Source organism: Cantharellus anzutake (genome assembly GCF_015039405.1).
Source record: "Cantharellus anzutake strain C23 chromosome Unknown EI90scaffold_57, whole genome shotgun sequence".
NCBI lineage: Eukaryota > Fungi > Basidiomycota > Agaricomycetes > Cantharellales > Hydnaceae > Cantharellus > Cantharellus anzutake.
In genome coordinates, this window is record NW_024067007.1 from 406,225 (window position 1) to 425,024 (window position 18,800).

The following is an 18,800-nucleotide window of genomic DNA, read 5'->3' on the forward strand; positions in this document are numbered from 1 at the left end:
CTGCTCTTACCTGGAGGCGTTCAGATACAGGAGGTTCTTTGTACACTAAAATACATAAACAGCGATAGAAAGCATGCGGGAAACCCATGAACAATCAAGCGGAGGTTTAACAGCAGAAAGCGCAAGCTTCAAAACAAGTGGGGGAGCAGGATATTTGGGGATCAATGGAGAATGAAGTGCCGAGCCAAAAAAACACCTGAAACAAGGCAGGTCTTGCCCCGCACGCTAGTGACAGCTGGGGTCCAATAGGTCCCGCCCCCACCTCTCCAGACTCACGAGATGCAGGCCGCCACCAAATCCCTTGCCCATTTCCCCACTGCTCCTCCTCCTCTTTATTTCATATGCTAGCTCGCTCCAAGCACGACTTCTCGTTTCTTCCCAGGCGACTAACTCCACCCTCCACCCCCGTTCGACCGCCTGCCGCACACACCCGAGGAACCCGTCTTTGTTGAATTGACTCGAGGCGCCATCACCCGTTGCTAGGACTATGGTTGAGCCGCGGGGAGGCTTATCTGTGGATGCCACAAGGACTTGAAGTAGTTTTAGCTGGAGGAGTTCGTCTACTGCCTCTTCTCTGTACCGCGCTGCACCACGAGCGTTTGTAGAAGGAGTGATGTTGCCACCGTTTGGGGGAGAAGGCGACTCAATGAGGGATGGCCGGTCAAAAGGTGAATGGGACGCTGAGTTGAGCAGATTCGTGAAGAGTCGGGAATGCTGGAGATTGGATGTGGTCTGTCCCGAAGAGAAGGTACTTGGTGCAGATCCATACCTCCTATGTCCCAGTACAACCGGAGCACCATTTCCGTTCGATGGTTTACCGTGCCTCTCCAACCCCTTCATCTCTTTCCCTCCAGACTCCGTCGATGATCCACCAGAACCCAATTGCGCTGCTGAACTGTTGCCATGATATTGCTGTACGGGATTTCCAATACCAGCACTGCTAGTAAACGAGCTCTGACTTGCACTACTGGTGTTGCGACTGTGGACGGGCGCCCAGCGTGACTTCCCATTCAAAGTTACAGGACCATTTGACAAGCCTTCTTTAATGGCTACGCGTTGAAGAACGCTTACTTCGTAACCCATCTCAATAATATCATCGACACCTAAAAGTTGACCAATTTCACATTTGTGACTGAGGATCTACGAAGTGTCGGAGGTTAACGTACCCTGATGGAGGGGTGAAGAGGCCACAAGCACGCGCCGACCGCATGTTCGGCCGCGCTCGAGGAGTAAAATGAGGGACGCATGCGACAGCCTGGGCTTATTTATCTTTGGAGCAGTCCAAGCCCCACCAGGTACGGAAAGCTTAGAAGGCTGTTGTGGTTGTTTTTTCAGCCATTCAAGAAAACCGACAAGGATGTTAGAACTGTGATGTTGAGGGAATGAGAATAATGTTCACCATCTGCGGGCAAAAGGCACTCACTGATCAACGAACACATGCATGAGACTCTTGTTTGGCTTCCCAACGGATCCCGCCGCTGTGACATCCCTAGGTTCGTAAAACCCCTCCATTTCCAATCGGTTACTTAAATTAAAACTTGCAGCGCCGGCAACTAGTCGATCCGTATCGAACGTCATATTTGTCAATATCTTAGCGTCTGAGGGAAACTGTTCGGATAACCGCAAGGCCAACGAAGTGAGATGAGCCTTTAGTGTGACTGATTCAGGTGTGGGGACAGAGGCAATAGACGATTGGAAGGAAGGAGACAGATGATCACTCCTTCGCTTGTTTGCTGCTCGACCGCGCTTAGACGACCGTGTCGATTGGCGAAAGATGGGTGTGATGCCCGAAGCATCGGGAACGGAGGCTTTTTTCCTAGAGGAAACAATCCCATCGCCGAGATCAAGAGATTCGTTGGAAGACGCTTCTTCAATAGTCTCCGCGCGACTCTCATCACCATCAATGGCAGCCTCGAGGTCTCTCATTCGTTTTTTCTTTGCCATGCGGCGCTCTCTTTTTCCTTTTCTGGGGGGCCGCGACTGTAATGACGATGTTAGACCGCCGTCTGTTTCCGCAGTGGAAAAACTTTCATCGAGCTTGGACTTCAATCGGGCTCGCTCCGTTGCAAGAAAGACGAGAGCGGATTCGAGCATCCCCAAAGTAGGCCCATCTTCCTCCGTGTTATCTTCAAGGTCGCTACGCGACGAAGTAGTAAGGTACATGTCTATTCCACCCTGTTTCCATAGGGTGGACCCAACGCCGTTTTGGTTGAACAACGCGACAGAGTCACTAGAGGGCCCATCAGAATCGGATGGGGAGGTGAGGGAGGATGATGATGAAGGAAATTGGAGGCCCGACTCAGCAGGCGTATCATCCATTTCTGTTGCTGCGCCGGAGCCTGCCTCGTCCATTTGCAACACTGGAAGAGAGTTGAATGGTTGACGTGGATGGAGTTGAGTGAGGGCACGAAAGATGGTGGAGAATGCCCCGAGGTCTCCAGGTTCTATATATGCCGACGTGGGAGTAAGGGCGGGAGAACGGGATATAAGCGTCAACGCCAAGCGCCAATGAGTCGATCCTACCAAAGACATACCTTCGGAGGTGCCAGTGCCTTCACTCCCAATGGAGTTGGCAGATGAGAAAGGTGAGAACGGAATAGGGGTCATCGCGGCAGTAGTGCTAGTTGCATCTGATTGCTGAGAACGAACCATGGCGGGTGATCGTTGTTTGTCGTTACTTGGCGCCGGCAACTATAAAAACAGGCCAGTCCTGCTAGGCAAACTTGGAGTAGAAAGAGAGACGGGTGTCGAATGCGAGAGTAGGGAGTCCAGCTGCGTGCTTTGGAGTACGAAGTTCTAGTCTAAGGACCTAGTTGGGTTGAGTAGTCACGTGCAATGACCATCACATCGCGTGATGCTGAGGACTGATGCTCGAGCAATTGCCAGAGTTGCTGTCCCTTGGCCCCCCTTCCTTCATTTACATTCACGATCCGCTCGGCCATTTCGATTACCATGGCCTCAACGAGATGGTTGAATGTGCCGCTGGCTTATTTGTGTCCGTTGATGCCATTGAGTGCTTCTCGGCGCGCGTGCTGTACACGCGCATTATCAATGGGCTCGCCTCATGGACCCCTTCATGGGATAGCGGGTGTGAGTGCTGGGGAGGTGAAGAGAATGGTACCTGGGACGGGGGCTGGGATGCCTTCATACAAGCGCTCAAGGCTGTGTGTCAGCCTATTTCATCAGAGGGAGCATTGCGGCCTTGGGAAAGCATTGTGATTTTGATCCGCAACGCCGATAGGCTGGAAGCGTCTTTACCTACTCTCCTCGTCCCATTAACCCGTTTATCAGAGCTGGTGTGTTCTAATCCCTGACGTCATCTTGAGCCAGACTTAGCTTCAATTAGTCTTTGCTAAATATTACAACAATTCTCGTGTCACGGTGTACTTGGATCGATATGCGTCCCGCATGGGGAGCCTCTCCTGACCCTCTGCTCGTCTTTGTTCCCCCTCTCACCCCCTTGCAGACCAAACAGTACCTTGTTTCGTTGTACCCTAGATGCCCTTCGTCGCTGCTGGATGTCTACACCCCTCGCCTTGAATCGACGTATTCCAAATACATTGATCTCTTGTATATGGTATGTGCGGAGGTGACCTCGGATCCCAAGCACCTGTCATATATCGCATCTGCACATTGGCCCGGGTTTATCGCACCAGTTGTGCAAGAGTGGAAAGCTCTTTACTGCGAGCGTCAGAGAGTAACTGAAAACACTGAAGCTTCGTTCCAGTCGACCCCGCCTCCTGACGAGCGATCCACTCACACCTCCCCTTCGGACATGGATATGGATGAGCTCGCAGAAAAATCAGGCGAAGAGCTCAACGTTTTATATCCTGTCCCAACAAATGACGATTTTCATCGGCTCTCTAGGCGATCTAATAAGGGCCTCGTCTCGGCCCTCCACACACTCTATCCTCGCCTCATGAGTGCTCCCCATTGGGCCGAGCTGAACGCTCCTCCCAAAACACTCCGTCTTTCTGACACTTTAGCATTTAGCCAAAGTATTTCCACGTCCCCCTCAAAGCAAAAGAAGACGGAGGAAGACACGGCCCTAGGGAATCTCACTCAAAGGCTTACTTGGCGTGCCAAGTTGATGCTCGTCGCCAGCTATCTTGCCAGCCTAAATCCATCTAAAACTGATGCGAGGTTGTTCGAACGATCGGCGGATGGCGGTAGAGTGCGCCTCAAAAAAGGGGGCGGAGCTCGGAAATCACCCACTAAGTCAAAAGGGGCTGTGGCTGGTGCAGCCTCTAAGGTACGTCCTATCTGCCAAAATCCTTCTGCAGATCAACACTTATAGTATAATAACATCCGAATTTACTCATCAACACCCTTTCCATGCTTCAGTTACCGCGGCACCTTACAGGTCCTTCCGTCTTCCCGCTTGATCGGTTCAAAGCGATCTTTGAAGCCCTGATACTCGAACATGGTGGAGATCAGGCGGATGAGGAAGAGTGGTCTTCCACCGAAGCAAGTCGCGTACAGGTCCTTGCGTGTGTAAGTTATTTGCCGCGCATGCACTGCATTCTTGTGTTTGTCTCCCAAGCTTTCCTGCTAGCTTCGACTGACAAACAATGCCATATTTTGGCCCGTTTTGTATGGACTTTGCTATTTAGATGTCGGAACTTGTCCAGATGCAGCTCATTCAACGCGGAAGCCCCAGTTCGGAGGATAAGCTCGAAGGATCCACGACGTTCAAAAGTAATGTCACTACTGAGTTAGCGCACGAAATTGCTCGGGAGCTTAAGATCGACCTTGGGGGCTATCTGTGCGATGTCTTCAATTGAATTGGATATGAATCATTAGGCACCATCCAGACAAAGGGAACCGGATGATGGCGAGCTAACATGGCTATGCAGGCCAATAGCGAAGGTGTGTTGGGAGACCTTGCAAATAAATCGTTACGGTCCTCTTTTCTCGCACGCATGCCATGCGACAACCCCCAAATACAGCTTGAAAAGTCGTGCGCAGTTTGGATCGTCCTTGAAAGGGAACGAAGCGCCAAGACGATATGCGGCTGCGAATCCAAAAGTAATTCCAATTTCGTACATGTTGAGCACCGTCTACGCTCCAGCAAACAGCTAAGGTTCGAAAGACAAATAATTGCCCACTGAGTTCGAAATAAACCTCATCCAAGGAACAACTTTCGCGTGGTGCTGCCATCGATGACTCTGCTGCTTCCGCCATTTCTCGTATATTTCCTTTTCTGGGTCCACGTCCAGTGATCCTGCGAGCCGTCTCTGTCTAGAAATATGGTCTGAAAAACATGTGGAGAAAGAGGTGGTTCGGGTTGATCCTTATGAGCCTTCCGCACAAACGGATGCACCTACGGTACTACTGGACTGCGTTGGGGCTGAAACGAAGTCAGGGGGAGGATGCCTGCGTGAGCCAGAAGGGTCCTCGTTGCGGAATTGAGGTAACGAGTAAGATCTGTAGAGGGAATTAGAGAACGAACGTTCGGCGGTGCGACATGTGGACATGTGGCTAAACAACGCACCGAAGCTCATCTCGATTTTGCTCTGGTCTTGCTCGTACTACATAGTGTAGTAAAGACATAGCAGCAAATTCCTTCGCTCGCTCGCCCTCCTCTCTCACGCTTGACCCAATGTCTCGCGGAAGGTCTCTTAACTTCCTGTACGATTGACCTCAAGAATTACGCCGCCAGATTTGACTTTGGGCGAGCGGGACACGATGCGGATGGCTTCGTGCTCGAGTCTGTATGTGATATTTCCGTTCTTCACATGTTCCTCCTTCCATGCATTGTACACATCGCGCATATGGTAGAATTGAGGTGGGCGACGGCTGCACCTTTGGAAAGCGAAGCATAGTGGGTATACTCGCTAACGAACTCTTCCTGTTGATTGCATTATTGCACTTGGAGTTTCAGATGATTCGTGGGGTTCATCCAACGTTCACGCCCTGGGATTTGCCGAACACGAATAGCCACCTGCCCGCCCTGCGTGGCGAGTGCTACCTCTCTTTCTATGTGCCAGGCCGCCTGACGCAAAAGTAATTTGCGTAAGTTTTCTCGTTCTATCAACATAGCTTGTAACTGGAGTTGGGGGATGAAATATCGACCCTGATGCTGTTGGGCGACTATGCGCCACCCAACGAATTCCTCCAAAAACTAAAAGAGGGCTCGCGTTATGATAACCTAGGAAGGGGATGCAGTGAATGATTTAGCGCTTTCCCACGCGCGTGGGGGATCTGGTCTGCTTTAAAGAGGCTCTACGTCTTCCGACGTAATGATGCTGTCACGGTCCTTGTGCACCAGTCATCGGTAGACGTACTCTCTCCTGGAGGGGAGACTTGTTTCCATCTCCCCTCAGTATGTGTTGGTGCACGGTATTTGATGAGCGGTTCCTTAAACCTAACTACATCGTTCAACTTATGACGCATTCATGTCCGCAAAACCAAGCACGATCCTCCTCGTTTCGTTCAGCAGCTAATTCCCTCTGAAAATCAGGAAAGCGGAGGCAGGAAGGGACTATAATGTCTTGCAATGGCTATTCTTTAATTTCTGCAGTGCAATAATGTGCCTAACACCCCGTCCCAGCCCAATGCGGCATTTACGTGTTGAAACCATCAGCACAGGACTGCAGCCAATGTGCGAGAGGCCTGCTGAGCGCTGTGGCACGCGGAACCTCGGTTTGACGTATTTCCAGGCGAGTGATGGAGGATGGTTCTATCAGTCTCATTTGAGATGCAATGTGGTTTCGTAAATTTTATAGGCTATACTATGAGCGTAGGTGCCATATTAACATTGACACACAAGGGCACACATAGCCGCCCCTCCCGTATTGGTAACAGGGTAAACCACTTCCCGAACGCTATGAGCCAATAATTCGGAGAATCTTTGGGATATGATTGTTTCGGATAAGGTTCTCAGTTGTGGCGTCCGTACCAGGGGATGATGGTTGAATCATTGGATGAGTAATGTACGCGCCTGGAAACACCTTCGGAACTAAATTCCATGGCATCTATTCCGCAATTCATCCAGTTGCGCTTCAAGCCAAATCATTCGGCAAGTAGTCATGGACCTCCACCAGCACACAAAACTCGGCTGCGTGTACCCTGGTTCAGGAGGAAGTGATGTCCAAGTATGCGGGACCGCCTGAGAACATCAATAGGTCAAATTTGATATGACGAATTTTCCCAACCGAGTAGGAACATTAAACGAAGAGTGACCTGTCCCTCGTGCAATAGGGTCCCTTTTACCAGTGCTCAAAGGAAAGCGAAAACCTGCAGTCGTTGGTAGAGCTCCTTTCACTGAAGGATCCCAGCCGAGACGGGTGCCGGCGCAATTGGGAGTGAGCAATTGCATACTGTGCTGCATCCCTGATCCCCAAAATCTGACAAACAGCCTGCATGATCCGGTAATAAATTATCGAAAAACGCATGGCAAGTAGCTGCGTATGCATGGATCAGCATCCAAGGCTGTATCCATGACCTTCCACCCAGCAGTTCAACGAACAAATGAGCCGGCAAGGAACCCCGGGGTTGTATTGGGAATCCACAACACACATCCATGTGCACAACTCCTTAGCCGTTTCATGCTGCCGGGATTTAGAGTGAACTGTAATATCTGCAACGATTCGGTGATGTGTCGGTCCTCGCTTCACCACAGTACCTAAAAAAGGCTAAATGGGAGCAAGACTGGGGAAGCCCGAACGGATCAAACTGCAGAATCAGTTTGCTCGATCAGCTCCACAATTTCACTAGGATAGTATTAGAAACCACACCCAAGCTGAACGGACTCAGACTGAGGAAACCTTCACATAGCCCAGCGGCCCCCCCCGGGCCATACTTACGGTCGGAGTATCATTATTACGAGCATGGTTTATTTTCTTGCAAGTGGGGTTCCCAGGCGGCATACCAGCGGCGAATCATGCCGGGGGCAGTGATGATTTTTTTTGCCAAACGATCGATTCAACATGTTCCGGCATAGTCAGTTTCGTGGTCAAAAATTACCGATACATCAATGTGATGGTTTATTTCCGGCATATCTTGTTTCACTGCCTCTTATTACCATCCATCAAGCTTGTTGTGAGGTGTCGGGCGCACTAAACCTAAATGCCCCACCCAGCACGTTCCACAACGCTCACGTGCATGCGAAAAGAAAATGTAAAATACGATTCCAAAAGCAACCAGAGTATTTAAATTGTAAATATGAGTCTAAGCAATGCGTCAAGTTGACTATCGTTCGTAACCACGACCCAACCTTCTCAACCCCCCCAACCACCCCCTGACCCAATGCCCAACCAATTCAAAATTGTATAGACACATAAACACACAACTGCCCAACCCGACCCTTCCCAACCCCCTAACCCAACCCCCCAACCCACCCAACGCCCAAACCCCCTAACACCCGATTCAAAATTGAATAGACACAAACTCACAACCACCCGACCCAACCACCCAACCACCTAACCCAACCACCCAACCCCCCGGCCCAGCACTCAACCCCCAACCCAAATACTCTGGATGCCAAAGAAAAAAAAAAAAACAACGACAACAACGACAACGACAAAAAAAGAAACCACAACTCTGAATCGAACAGGAACCCCTAAAGCAAGATGGACCGACCAAGGCTCGGTCTTAACCATTAGGGTAAAGAACCACCGATATCGGCCGCTGTTGGAATTATAAATATGTATTATCACAGACAATACAAATTGTGAGAAACCGGAATCAGTTACATACAGAAAATAAACAATTTCTTCTCCGAAAAAAAGGAAGCACGTGGCCATTCACGTGCTCTTTGTGGAACGCGCTGGGTGGGGCATTTAGGTTAGCTGTCGGGCGCATTGGGTGGATCAATTCAGTCGATCGGTTTGTCCCACTTACATAAGCTCGGGGTTCCCTGGTTACGCTTATTTCCGGAACGCTCTGTTGGCCATCACTGTCCGCGGATGTTTCGATTGCGCCTCCGTACACTTTCCCTCCATATCAGTCGCTTGAGCTTTTCTAAACCTAGATGTCATCGCGGCATGTATGGCCGTTTTCGAACATCTCTTTACGGAGTTACCGGAACAACGATCGCCGTTATTTTGCCATCGATTATTTGGCTTGACACAGAGAACCAGGGGCCAATCCCCGAGAGGACTACTAACAAAAGCAAGGAAAATGATGAGCCATCATTTTCGTCGCTTCTTCGGTCATATTTTGTTTATACCCTGTGCTCCATCACACCGCTGGTCGATGCCGGTCCACAAATTATCTCGACCCTATTTGCAATACCTATCCTCAAGCAGGTTTCTGAACTTGTTATCCGTGAATCATTCTTTAAACAGGTTTGTTGAAGGGCAATCTATACATCGTATCCATTGATGACGTACGGCCCCTTTTACAGTTTGTTGGAGGCGAGACACTTGAGGAAACTTCGCCACTCATCAGAAATCTCAGGCGGCGATCGATCGGTTGCCTATTAGCGTACAGCGTTGAATACGATGAGAGCGTGGAGCCTATCATGAACAGCGAGGTCCAAACCGTGACACGCGTAAATCGGCATAACATTGATGAGATGGCTCACTCAATTCGGGTGGCTGGCGACCTCGAAAACCGATCCGATGGTTATCCCGGAGGAAAGACATGGGTCGCTCTCAAATTGGTATGAAGGCACATCTGGGTGCCTTCTGATATCGACCTAACATCGCATTCCATCTTCGTCCTCGGACAGAGTGCTCTCCTCAGAGACCCACAGTGTATGGAGCGGTTCTCGATATATCTTAATTCTTCTCGCAGTCCAAAGACCCTTTCGGTGCCTTACCCACATACGAACGAACCTGGGGACCTGGCAATCTTTACCAATCCTAAATTTGCTCCCCCGCCAGATTCCATTATGAACCTGGATGATGTCAGTGCTATTAGATCGCTTTACGATGAGTTGCGTCGACTTTGCATAATTGCGAGGGAAAAAGGCGTCGCGCTCGTCTTTGATGCTGAGCACACTTGGTGAGTTCCCCTGACGTTTCACCGACTCAATGCTTAGTCTTTGTCAAGGTATACTGTGGGTAGTATCCCGAGTATATTGGCCTTGTTGGTGATTAACTGAGTGCCGGTTTTGCGAATCTTCGTAGCCTGCTATCGACACTTTCACTCTGGCTCTAAGCCGTGAATTCAATCACGCACAGGAGCCAAAACCAGGAGCATTCGCTCCTCAACCCCTCATCTATGCAACCTATCAGTCTTACTTACGTCGTGGGACGCGACATCTCGCAGCTCATCTGGAGGATGCCAAACAGAAGGGCTACGTTCTCGGTGTCAAGCTCGTCAGAGGCGCATATCAGTCCTTGGAACATGATGTTTATCAACTAGGGAAGAGAGGTGAGGAGAGGATCATTCAAGAGAGAGGGAAAGGGAATGGTGCTAGAGGGGCTACCCTTGCTCATGCGCAGGCGGTCGGTGGAAACGAAGCCCCTGTCTGGACCAGGAAGGAGGATACCGACAAGACATATAATGAGGTGAGAGTGAAGAGCCGATTAGCGAATGATGGTTGACACCATCTTAGTGCATTGAATTGCTTCTTTCCAGTCTGGCTTCCGACCGCCTCAGGAATGGTACTCCACTGGTTGGTGTGATTTTCGCCACCCACAACCGTCAGGTCGGTTCCATCAGCCCGTCCTGCTTCTAAAACGGCGCTGAACTCCCACCATGAAACAGAGTTGCGATCTAGTTCTCAATAGTTTACTCGCGTACAAACTTGCTACCCGAGATATGGATGAATCAACAGGGCCCATTCTGCGCGTGCCAAAAATGGTTTCGGATCGTATAACTTTTGGCCAATTGCTAGGTAAGTTGCAAACATGGCACAGCCAGCGATCCCATCTCCGGGTACCCAATATCGGACTAACTATCTGAACATGATTTATTTCGGTTATGCATCGGTGGTTCCGCTTTCGTGACATGTCATTACCCAATGTTATAATAAGGCATGCGTGACGACCTCACAAACTACATAGCTGCGAACGTCATAGCCTCAAGTCCGATGGTTTTGAAGTGCGTGTTGCCTAGTTCCTTGATTTCCGCTTGTTTCATCTCGACATACATGCAACACTGACCATGCCCAGATACGTACCATATGGCCCTTTGGAAAATGTATGTACTATATTCCTGATTGTAAAGGCGCAGCGTTCATTTTACGGACCTTCCCAAGGTAATCCCCTATCTTTCCCGGAGAATTGTCGAGAACAAGTCTGTGTTGGGGGCCTCTGGTGAAGCTGGAGCAAGTGGAGAAAGCCGTCGAGCCGCCCTAGCATTGAAGCAAAAGCTCATGGAAATACTTAGACTATGACCACGACCTGTGTAAATTGGAGTGGCAGTCCCACGTATCGACATTCACTGTCGTTGGCTGAAGAAGTTGTGGCTTGTCTATCTGATGTTGGAGTGATGTGCCATGATACATCACCATATGTTTACCCGACTTCTAATTAGCCTAGATATGAAGCCTCACGGAGGCGAGTTCAATGACTGATTTGTCCATTGAACTGTGATTTGAATACCGAGACTAAAACGCTTTCCGGCCGAGAGGAAGTAGGATACCGCGAACGGTGACTGAACCGGTCGGGGAGGTGACCCCATATCGGAACAAACTGGAATCAAATCAGGCATGAGCAATGATGTTATTTAGATGCCAGACTCAGATGATACCATGAATTATCTGAAAGATTAATAAAAATAGGCAAGGGCATGATTCTACGCACCAAATGATGACGTGTCCCTTAATTATGTGAAGTGATTGAACCCAGATCAGATGTAATCGCAGTACCAATACGAAATTCTCTGATCGAACGCAGAGTGAAATTGAACAGACGCAAGGTGCTTCTTCCCCGATAACGTCGACGTCTGGCACCACCAAATCATATTCGCTTACAATGGTATCGAGTCCCGGGACCGTCTTCTGCCGAAGAGAGGTCGCCGCCCACTGCAATGCAGCAGGGCGCTTCACTATACTGATGATCCCCAACAGAGTGATGGCTGTACGGTTGTAACACATGAATCGCAATCATTGCAACTGATGAATCAACGATCTAGGGCGCGAAATACACCCAGGGCCGAACTTTTCAGGCGATGGCACCAGTGATCCTTTCCGAAATCAACTTCAGTTCGGATGGGCATGCGCAATGCACGGCACGAACTGATGTTAATCCTGTGTCGGTGGCACTTTGCTAACGTAGAGCGTTGCCACAAGTGAATGGATTGGCGAGTGGCGACGGCGGTGCGAGATCTGGCAAGCGCTTGAAACCGGAAGCGAAACATTGTCGTCCCGTATTGCCTTCTTCAAATCAGAGAGAAATGGGGCTTGTCGAAAGTGTTCCGTGCAAACAAACTCGGGCTCGGTCAATTCTGCCGTCATCACTTGGAAAGACACTCTGAACGACCAACGCGCATGAGGTGGATGCCCAATTCTGTGGCCGACCAAAAACCCTCAATGACAATGGATGGATGGATGGATGTATTCATTTTAAAGTACGTATCTGTGCCTATCGGCATATGCCGTACTATAATGACGCGGGTGAAAAATGTTTGGAAAGTAGTAGGTGGAGAGGAGTTTAAGTGTCAATGGGTGGATGAGACATCGAGTATCAGGTGGTATGGAGAGTAAAGCGGAGTGAAGAAATAACACATAAGGACGTGCGTCCCCTGCACTGGAAAATAGTAACAAATGATGTGGAGAAATGTAAAGCATAGTGAAGAAATAGTGCATAGAAGAGACACGCGACCCCCAGTGCAGGGGGCGCGCGGTTTGCTGCTGTAAGCCCAGAAAGGTGACGAAGAAAGTGGGGTGTGTGGGCACAGTTCTTGCGGGTGAATTGGGTGAAGGCTCCATGTGTTGTTGGATTGATACCCCAGGCCCAGGGTTTGGTAATGTCTCGGTTGGCTGTTCAGCGTGACAGCAGTTCTTGTGGGTGGGTTGAGGCGAAGCGTGTTCTTGTGAGATTGCATCTCGGTTGGCGGTTCAGTGTTCAGGATGGCAGCTGAGGGTGTTAAGTGGCTTCCAGCTCATGTGTTCAATAAAAACATGCGGTGGAGGGGCCGTTGGTTGAAGAGGTAGTGGAGAGAAATGAAAGTTTTGCGGTGATGGCAGCCTGGCGTTACCACTATCACGCCTCATCACTCTAAGAGGTAGTGGAGAAAGTGAGAAGGAAGTGAGTTGGGGTGATGGCCCTCCTGGCGCTACCACTATCGCGCCCCATGATCCCAAGAGGTAGTGGAGAAAGAAGGAAGAAGGGTGTTGGGGTGATGGCAGGACTTGAACCTGCACTCCTCCGGCCTGCCCATGGACTTACGGAGGCTACCATTGGCGCTACCACTATTGCACCTCACCATCCCAAAAGGTAGTGGAGAAGAGAAGAATAAGGAAGGGTTGGGGTGACGGTGGGACTTGAACCCACAGTCCTCTGGCCAGTCCCGTCTGGGCTTACGGAGGTCACCATTGGCGTTGCCACTATCGCGCTCGTCATCCCAAAAAGGTAGTGGTGAGAAGAAAAAGGAAGGGTTGGCTTGACGGCGGGACGTGCACCCGCGCTCTTGCATCTCTCCAGCCAGTGCGGCTCTGGGCTTACGGGGTTGCGGTTGATTGGCATTACCACGGTGGCCACGTCATCCTCCCTTCAGATGTTAGAGGCCTAATTAGTTTTAAACAGGGGCACCGCGTGAAGGTTTAGGCCCGTGCCGAGTGTTCGCTGTGGTAGCAGAACTCCCCCTCGACTCACATCCATCGTCGAGGCCCACCCTCAATGACAAGTGTAAATGTTGCATAGGCGAAAAGTGCCACCTGACTTGGCCGAATGATTACGGTGAATTTGCCCGGAGCAAGCGCCCATAAATTACAACAAACTCGATCTAGTATTCTTGATGCAACGGGGGGCTTAGCTGGGATAGCTTACTAAATGCCCTTTGTTGTTACGATGCTACGGAACGGGCGGTGCTCACTGATTTCGAAAAGACCCCCCTTCAATGCCGTGTCGAACTGATGTGCCCTACCCAGCCACTTTGACGCAGTCATCCACTTCTCCCCTTCTACCAGAGTTTCACGAGGGGAGGTCTTCGATATCTTTCGGGAACCAAATCTCCTGACTAGAATTCATTCGCCGGTGGAGGCTGTATTATGCATCTCCGTACATAACCCCTCGATGATTAGCCGTTTCAGTTCATCCTTGCTTCTCAGCTTCTTAGATGGCTTCCCAAAAGGTCCATGGACAAGTCCTGCAACCAGGCTCGGCTTGCTTGACTTGCAGGCAGCGGAAAACGGTACGCTTCAACTCCCAGCCTTCGTTGCAAACCACGTTCCTTACTTGCCATCAAAAAAATTTTTCTCAAGAAATGTGATGGGGTACGCCCCATTTGCGGTCGCTGCGCTCGACTCGGAAAACAGTGCGCATTCGAGAACGAGACGAGGAAGCCCAGGACTGAACGATTGCTCGATAAAATTGCACTCCTGGAGAGCAAGATAGCGGCATATGACCCCCAAAATGCTCATCTCAGTTATAACGGCGATGGTGGAATGACTTCTCAAGCGTCGTCCTCACGAAATGTGGCCGACGACCATGCAAGTATGGGGCATCCCCCGTCTGAAGGGTATCTCGTCCAGGAATCAGCACTTAGCGCAATGTCATCCACCCACTCAAGCTCTTCGTCATCTCCCAGTACCGGGAGACCCATGGAGCTCCTCCCCATTTATCCTCAATCCTCGTTTGCCATGTTGCATGGTGGAGGAGTGGACGGGGGCGACCTGAATATCGTGCACACCTCATCTGTTGCGTACAATGCTGTGATATCATGCGAAGTCCTGGAGCACTCTTTGCATCAATGGAATGGCCAGGGCGACGTACCCGAGTTTTTATGCGATTACCTGTGAGTGTTCGACCTCTATCTCGAAATGTTTAGTCATCAAATCAAAAAATTCCTACTCTGTGTGTCAATCCGCCCTCAACTCACACACTTCCGATGCTCATATGCATCGCACCCTAGTGTGCGACTGTTCCTTCCACATCGTTCTCAATTCCATTTCCACGCGGATGTTCGCTCGTTCCTTACGCGTATTCACCTACCAGCCAATTACCCTCAAGCCTTACATCCAGCCTTCCTTAATTCAGTTTTTCTGTTAGCGTGCCATGTCTCTCTGTCAACCACGCGCAGCTCGGTTATCGCAACTTACGAGCGAATCTTCCTCCAGCGTACTCGCACCCAACTGGAGCAGTCCCTCGCATATGCAGACCGCCTAACACATTTTCTTTGGGGATCCGCATTCCTTGGTTCGTATTATACACGTTGTGGGCGATTCGTCGAGGCGTACAACACGATATCTGCAGCTGTTCGCTTTGCGGTGGGATGTGGCATAGATGCATTCTCGTTCCCTCATAATGGCGCGACCTGCCAACCGTTTGACATGCTTCAAAGTGATACGAATTACGAGGTAGCATTCATGCACTTACAATCTGGCAGTGTGCCAACTTCGCGAGATGGCAAACTTCTGGCTCCATCAAACTCTCCGGAGGAGCTCCTCAGGAGAAATCATCTCTGGGGTGCGATTTTCCTTACCGACAGGACGCTGGTTGAGGCATCCGGAATGCCATCATCTGTCCCAAGAGCTGTAAGCGGCAATACCTGCTACGCATTTAGGACTTATCCTGATTCCTTTGTAGGCATTGGACATCATACATCAACATGCTTTCAATATGACACTCGAGGAGCTAATGACTCCAACGATGCATGATTCCCAGCGTCACCCTTCCTTGTCCGGCCATGTTGCGTTAGACTACGCTGGGAGTATCCGCCTACGAGTCAATGGCACCTGTCTCATGGAAGCCATCCAGAGCCTGGCCATAACCATGAAAGGTACGCGCTGTGTGCCAAAAATTAAGACTCAGGGACTGATTGGTCCCTGTCATTGATGCGCATAGGCCCTGATGCGACTAATAGACTTGGTTCTGGTTCATTCTGGCAGACATTCAACCTCCTGGGCGCTCGTACTCAGCGAGATAAAACCGCCTTTCCCCCGCTCAACAGTGCATTTTCCCTTGAACATGCAGAATGTGTAAACACCGCTGCTGGGATAGTGACACCATACCCCAATCCAACTATCTTCGTCTGCATGCTCCTGAACTATGCAGCAGAAATCCAACTGCATCAGCTCTTAAATGATGTTCTATCTTTCCACTCCCAGAGGACATCTCACGGGACGTCGAATGTCAACGAGATGCAGCGCAACGCTGAGCGCAGGGGCGTCAAGGCAGCACATGAAATGGCAGGACTTCTCCGGGTCGTGATATCTCCCAGCAGCGGACATGACTCACCGGGTTTAACCACTGACGGCACTCATGGGAGTGGGGACAGGGGGATTGGCGCCATTTCAAGCATCTATGCTGATACGAGCCTTGCGGTGGGTAGTCATGCGCAAATGTTTTATTCCATTATGACGCTGACTGCCTTCTCCTCAAGGTTTATGTCCACCTCGCCTGCCACGTCCTTATGAAAGATGTCGAAAGGCACCATCAATTACCCGTTTCCAATCAGGACAAGGCTGATTTATGGGCCACGTTTGATAATTTGGGAGTTCTCATTGGTGGTTTGATGGACTTTTCGAGATCTCAACCTTCCTTCAGTAAGTTGGTCAATTTGCAGAATTTGACTGATGCTAAAAGAAGCGCTCATTTTGCGTGCGCTCATGTTCCCAGGGGCTGACGCACATAAGCTGCGGAACACGATGAAGGACCGATCCAGTAAAATCTTTGGGGTGTAAATGAGATGAAATACTGTTGATCATGGACTGTTCTAGCCGATAGAGATGCCCCCTATACCTATCTACGTATTATAGTGACTACTAATTCCGTATGTCACCCAACAGTGGGGATGTTACATAATCTTACACTAAGTCCAATTTTTTTTGATTGTATTCGATACTCTTGTCATGTGTCACGTCATATCATGGTAGTTCCCCGATGATGAGTCTGCCTTGATGCCCGGCCTCGTGCCTACGTGGCTATTCCATCTGTTTACACCGTGTCATACATCCACGGGATCGCCAGTTACACGGTAGGAGATTTTGTGTGTCGTCAGGTTGTGTGATCCTCGAGTCTAGTCCCTCCCGTGCGGTTGCAAAGCCATGATTAGTGCTCCCCCCCGTGTTTGCCCGCTGCTCGAGATTTCTTCAGGAACAAAGCCTTAAAATGAAAATTCCTTTGGCCGATTGCATGAGTTTTACGTAAATTGCTTGATTCCTCCTAGTTTCTTGTGGAATGGCCATTCTATGATAATGTGTAGTCCGGTTCGCAGCCCGATGGCAAACTCGCACTCCTTGCCTTCCGCTCTGATATCGGATCGACGGCGGCGCCCGCGTAGGTGGGCGTGCCCTATTCGGGATCGGGTTTAGGTGGCTTTCTAGTTCAATGAGATAAGCCGTTCGGAGTCGGTTAAGGGTTTTGGCCTCGTTGTCTCGGTCATCTCCTTTCAGTGCAATCCTTCTACAAGGGAGAGCAATTTTTAAAATCTCTCTGCCTGGGCTTAAGTGAGTACTAACATAGCTAGGGTGTCTGCTCGGCGGTACCCTCGGGCTTTTGCGGCCGTGAATGAGCCTGTGTATGATTTCCCTCAACTTTCCCACTCCATCTGGTTTCGCCTGGAAAATATGTTTCAGCACACTTGTATTGTCTGCATGTATGATTACCCTGTTTGGTCTATGGAGCGCGTTTCGTCATACCGTATTCTCCTTTCCGCTGCGACTCGCGAGGCCCATCATCACGTCGTAGGCGCAGACATTGCTTTACTCTCGGGTACAGTTTTTCCCCTAGAGTGTCTCATCCCCTTCTTCTCCATCTATGCATGAGCCTTCCGAGTAGGGTCTGGCACTAGCTCATTGAACTCAACGTGACGGTAGTCCCGTCCCTCGGCGTTCATGGTTTGGTGCATCCTAGTAATGCCTCCACATGTTAAAGCCGTTCATCTGGGGCAGGTTCGGCGCGCGCCGGTGGATCAAGCAAAACTCGTGGACAGATGAGAGCCTGAAACACTGTAGGTGTCTAGTGCATTCGACCCGCATGTGCAGAGTAGCACTCCTAACGGTCGTGTGGACTGGAACGCAACTGTTGCGAATTGATGGGACAGAAATGAAGACAGGCTCGCCGACGACGCCCAATCATACCGTCGGAGCTTGCATCATTGAGGATCATAGTTCGTAAGATATTTGCGACAGCGAGCACATTACGCAATTTAGAGCGTCTTATGATGGTATCGCTGGGGGTTTATGAAATTGGGCAACGGGATCTACAGGCCCATTATGCGAATAGGTACCGCTACGAATTTTTGGCAAGATGGTTGTCAGCGCAACTAAGCATCCTAATGAGGCGATGGAATCCACCAAACAATGGTGTGTTTTAGTGCCAGGCAAAGTAAACCTCAACAGATGACTCAGTAGAGGCAGGATGTTATGATCTCCTGTTGTTGTCAACGTCGACCTCCAATAAACGGGGAGTCTATACACCGGGCGGCGCGTTGGCGCGGGGGGATACAAACTCGGCACTGTGTATCCCAGAAGAAGTCCCACAGTCATTGCGTGAAACCCCGCATGCTGCCCTACGTCGATAAACTGCGAGCGAATATGTTGGCAAGGAACACCAGGAAAGATGTTCACAGGCCATCCCTTTGCCTTCTGCAGCAGTTAGAGGGAAGCCCAGGAGGGGGGCTGAGGGAAGCACAATTTCCTTGGAGTAAATCACCGACATCTGGAAAATGACCCATCCGCCTGGGAGAATGTCCGAGCGAACAGTTAAGGACGGAGGATGGATTAGGATGAAAGGAACTGG

At 50.2% G+C, this 18,800-nt stretch overlaps 6 protein-coding genes across 6 annotated transcripts; 4 read left to right on the plus strand and 2 right to left on the minus strand.

Annotated features, from left to right (window-relative positions):
- Window positions 1-225: 225 nt before the first annotated feature.
- On the minus strand, window positions 226-2,652 carry EI90DRAFT_3129454 (uncharacterized protein; the record flags this gene model as incomplete). Its single annotated transcript, XM_039064194.1, has 3 exons — window positions 226-1,103; window positions 1,167-1,366; window positions 1,424-2,652. 3 exons carry the CDS (start codon window positions 2,650-2,652, stop codon window positions 226-228), a joined length of 2,307 nt encoding a protein of 768 aa, XP_038911889.1.
- Window positions 2,653-3,397: 745 nt separating this feature from the next.
- Window positions 3,398-4,784, plus strand: EI90DRAFT_3129455 (origin recognition complex, subunit 5; the record flags this gene model as incomplete). The annotated part of the gene is made up of 3 exons (XM_039064195.1): window positions 3,398-4,252; window positions 4,345-4,494; window positions 4,614-4,784. The coding sequence occupies 3 exons, from the start codon at window positions 3,398-3,400 to the stop codon at window positions 4,782-4,784; spliced, it is 1,176 nt and encodes a 391-aa protein (XP_038911890.1).
- A 244-nt stretch (window positions 4,785-5,028) lies between these two features.
- EI90DRAFT_3074311 (uncharacterized protein) lies at window positions 5,029-5,655 on the minus strand. Its single transcript, XM_039061498.1, has 3 exons — window positions 5,495-5,655; window positions 5,326-5,427; window positions 5,029-5,254 (listed from the first exon to the last, which is right to left on the minus strand). The coding sequence occupies exons 1-3, from the start codon at window positions 5,502-5,504 to the stop codon at window positions 5,079-5,081; spliced, it is 288 nt and encodes a 95-aa protein (XP_038911891.1). The 5' UTR covers window positions 5,505-5,655; the 3' UTR covers window positions 5,029-5,078.
- Window positions 5,656-8,867: 3,212 nt separating this feature from the next.
- On the plus strand, window positions 8,868-11,479 carry EI90DRAFT_2976783 (FAD-linked oxidoreductase-like protein). Its single transcript, XM_039055889.1, has 10 exons — window positions 8,868-9,290; window positions 9,350-9,607; window positions 9,677-9,951; window positions 10,000-10,006; window positions 10,077-10,460; window positions 10,508-10,600; window positions 10,660-10,789; window positions 10,929-10,995; window positions 11,067-11,094; window positions 11,153-11,479. Exons 1-10 carry the CDS (start codon window positions 8,910-8,912, stop codon window positions 11,288-11,290), a joined length of 1,761 nt encoding a protein of 586 aa, XP_038911892.1. The 5' UTR covers window positions 8,868-8,909; the 3' UTR covers window positions 11,291-11,479.
- A 2,210-nt stretch (window positions 11,480-13,689) lies between these two features.
- On the plus strand, window positions 13,690-14,962 carry EI90DRAFT_3074328 (uncharacterized protein). Its single transcript, XM_039061499.1, has 2 exons — window positions 13,690-14,250; window positions 14,321-14,962. The coding sequence occupies exons 1-2, from the start codon at window positions 14,176-14,178 to the stop codon at window positions 14,855-14,857; spliced, it is 612 nt and encodes a 203-aa protein (XP_038911893.1). The 5' UTR covers window positions 13,690-14,175; the 3' UTR covers window positions 14,858-14,962.
- Window positions 14,778-15,803, plus strand: EI90DRAFT_2218756 (uncharacterized protein). The gene has a single exon (XM_039052710.1). The coding sequence runs from the start codon at window positions 14,879-14,881 to the stop codon at window positions 15,713-15,715; it is 837 nt and encodes a 278-aa protein (XP_038911894.1). The 5' UTR covers window positions 14,778-14,878; the 3' UTR covers window positions 15,716-15,803.
- The last annotated feature ends 2,997 nt before the right edge of the window (window positions 15,804-18,800 follow it).

Coding starts and splice junctions, on each gene's coding strand:
- EI90DRAFT_2218756 (XM_039052710.1), top strand. CDS start 14,879: ATGTTTAGTCATCAAATCAAAAAATTCCTACTCTGTGTGTCAATCCGC.
- EI90DRAFT_2976783 (XM_039055889.1), top strand. CDS start 8,910: ATGTTTCGATTGCGCCTCCGTACACTTTCCCTCCATATCAGTCGCTTG. Junction 9,608..9,676: donor CATGGGTCGCTCTCAAATTG/GTATGAAGGCAC, acceptor GTCCTCGGACAG/AGTGCTCTCCTCAGAGACCC. Junction 10,790..10,928: donor AACTTTTGGCCAATTGCTAG/GTAAGTTGCAAA, acceptor TGTTATAATAAG/GCATGCGTGACGACCTCACA.
- EI90DRAFT_3074328 (XM_039061499.1), top strand. CDS start 14,176: ATGGCTTCCCAAAAGGTCCATGGACAAGTCCTGCAACCAGGCTCGGCT. Junction 14,251..14,320: donor CTTGCAGGCAGCGGAAAACG/GTACGCTTCAAC, acceptor ATTTTTCTCAAG/AAATGTGATGGGGTACGCCC.
- EI90DRAFT_3074311 (XM_039061498.1), bottom strand. Junction 5,255..5,325: donor ACGCAGTCCAGTAGTACCGT/AGGTGCATCCGT, acceptor CATGTTTTTCAG/ACCATATTTCTAGACAGAGA.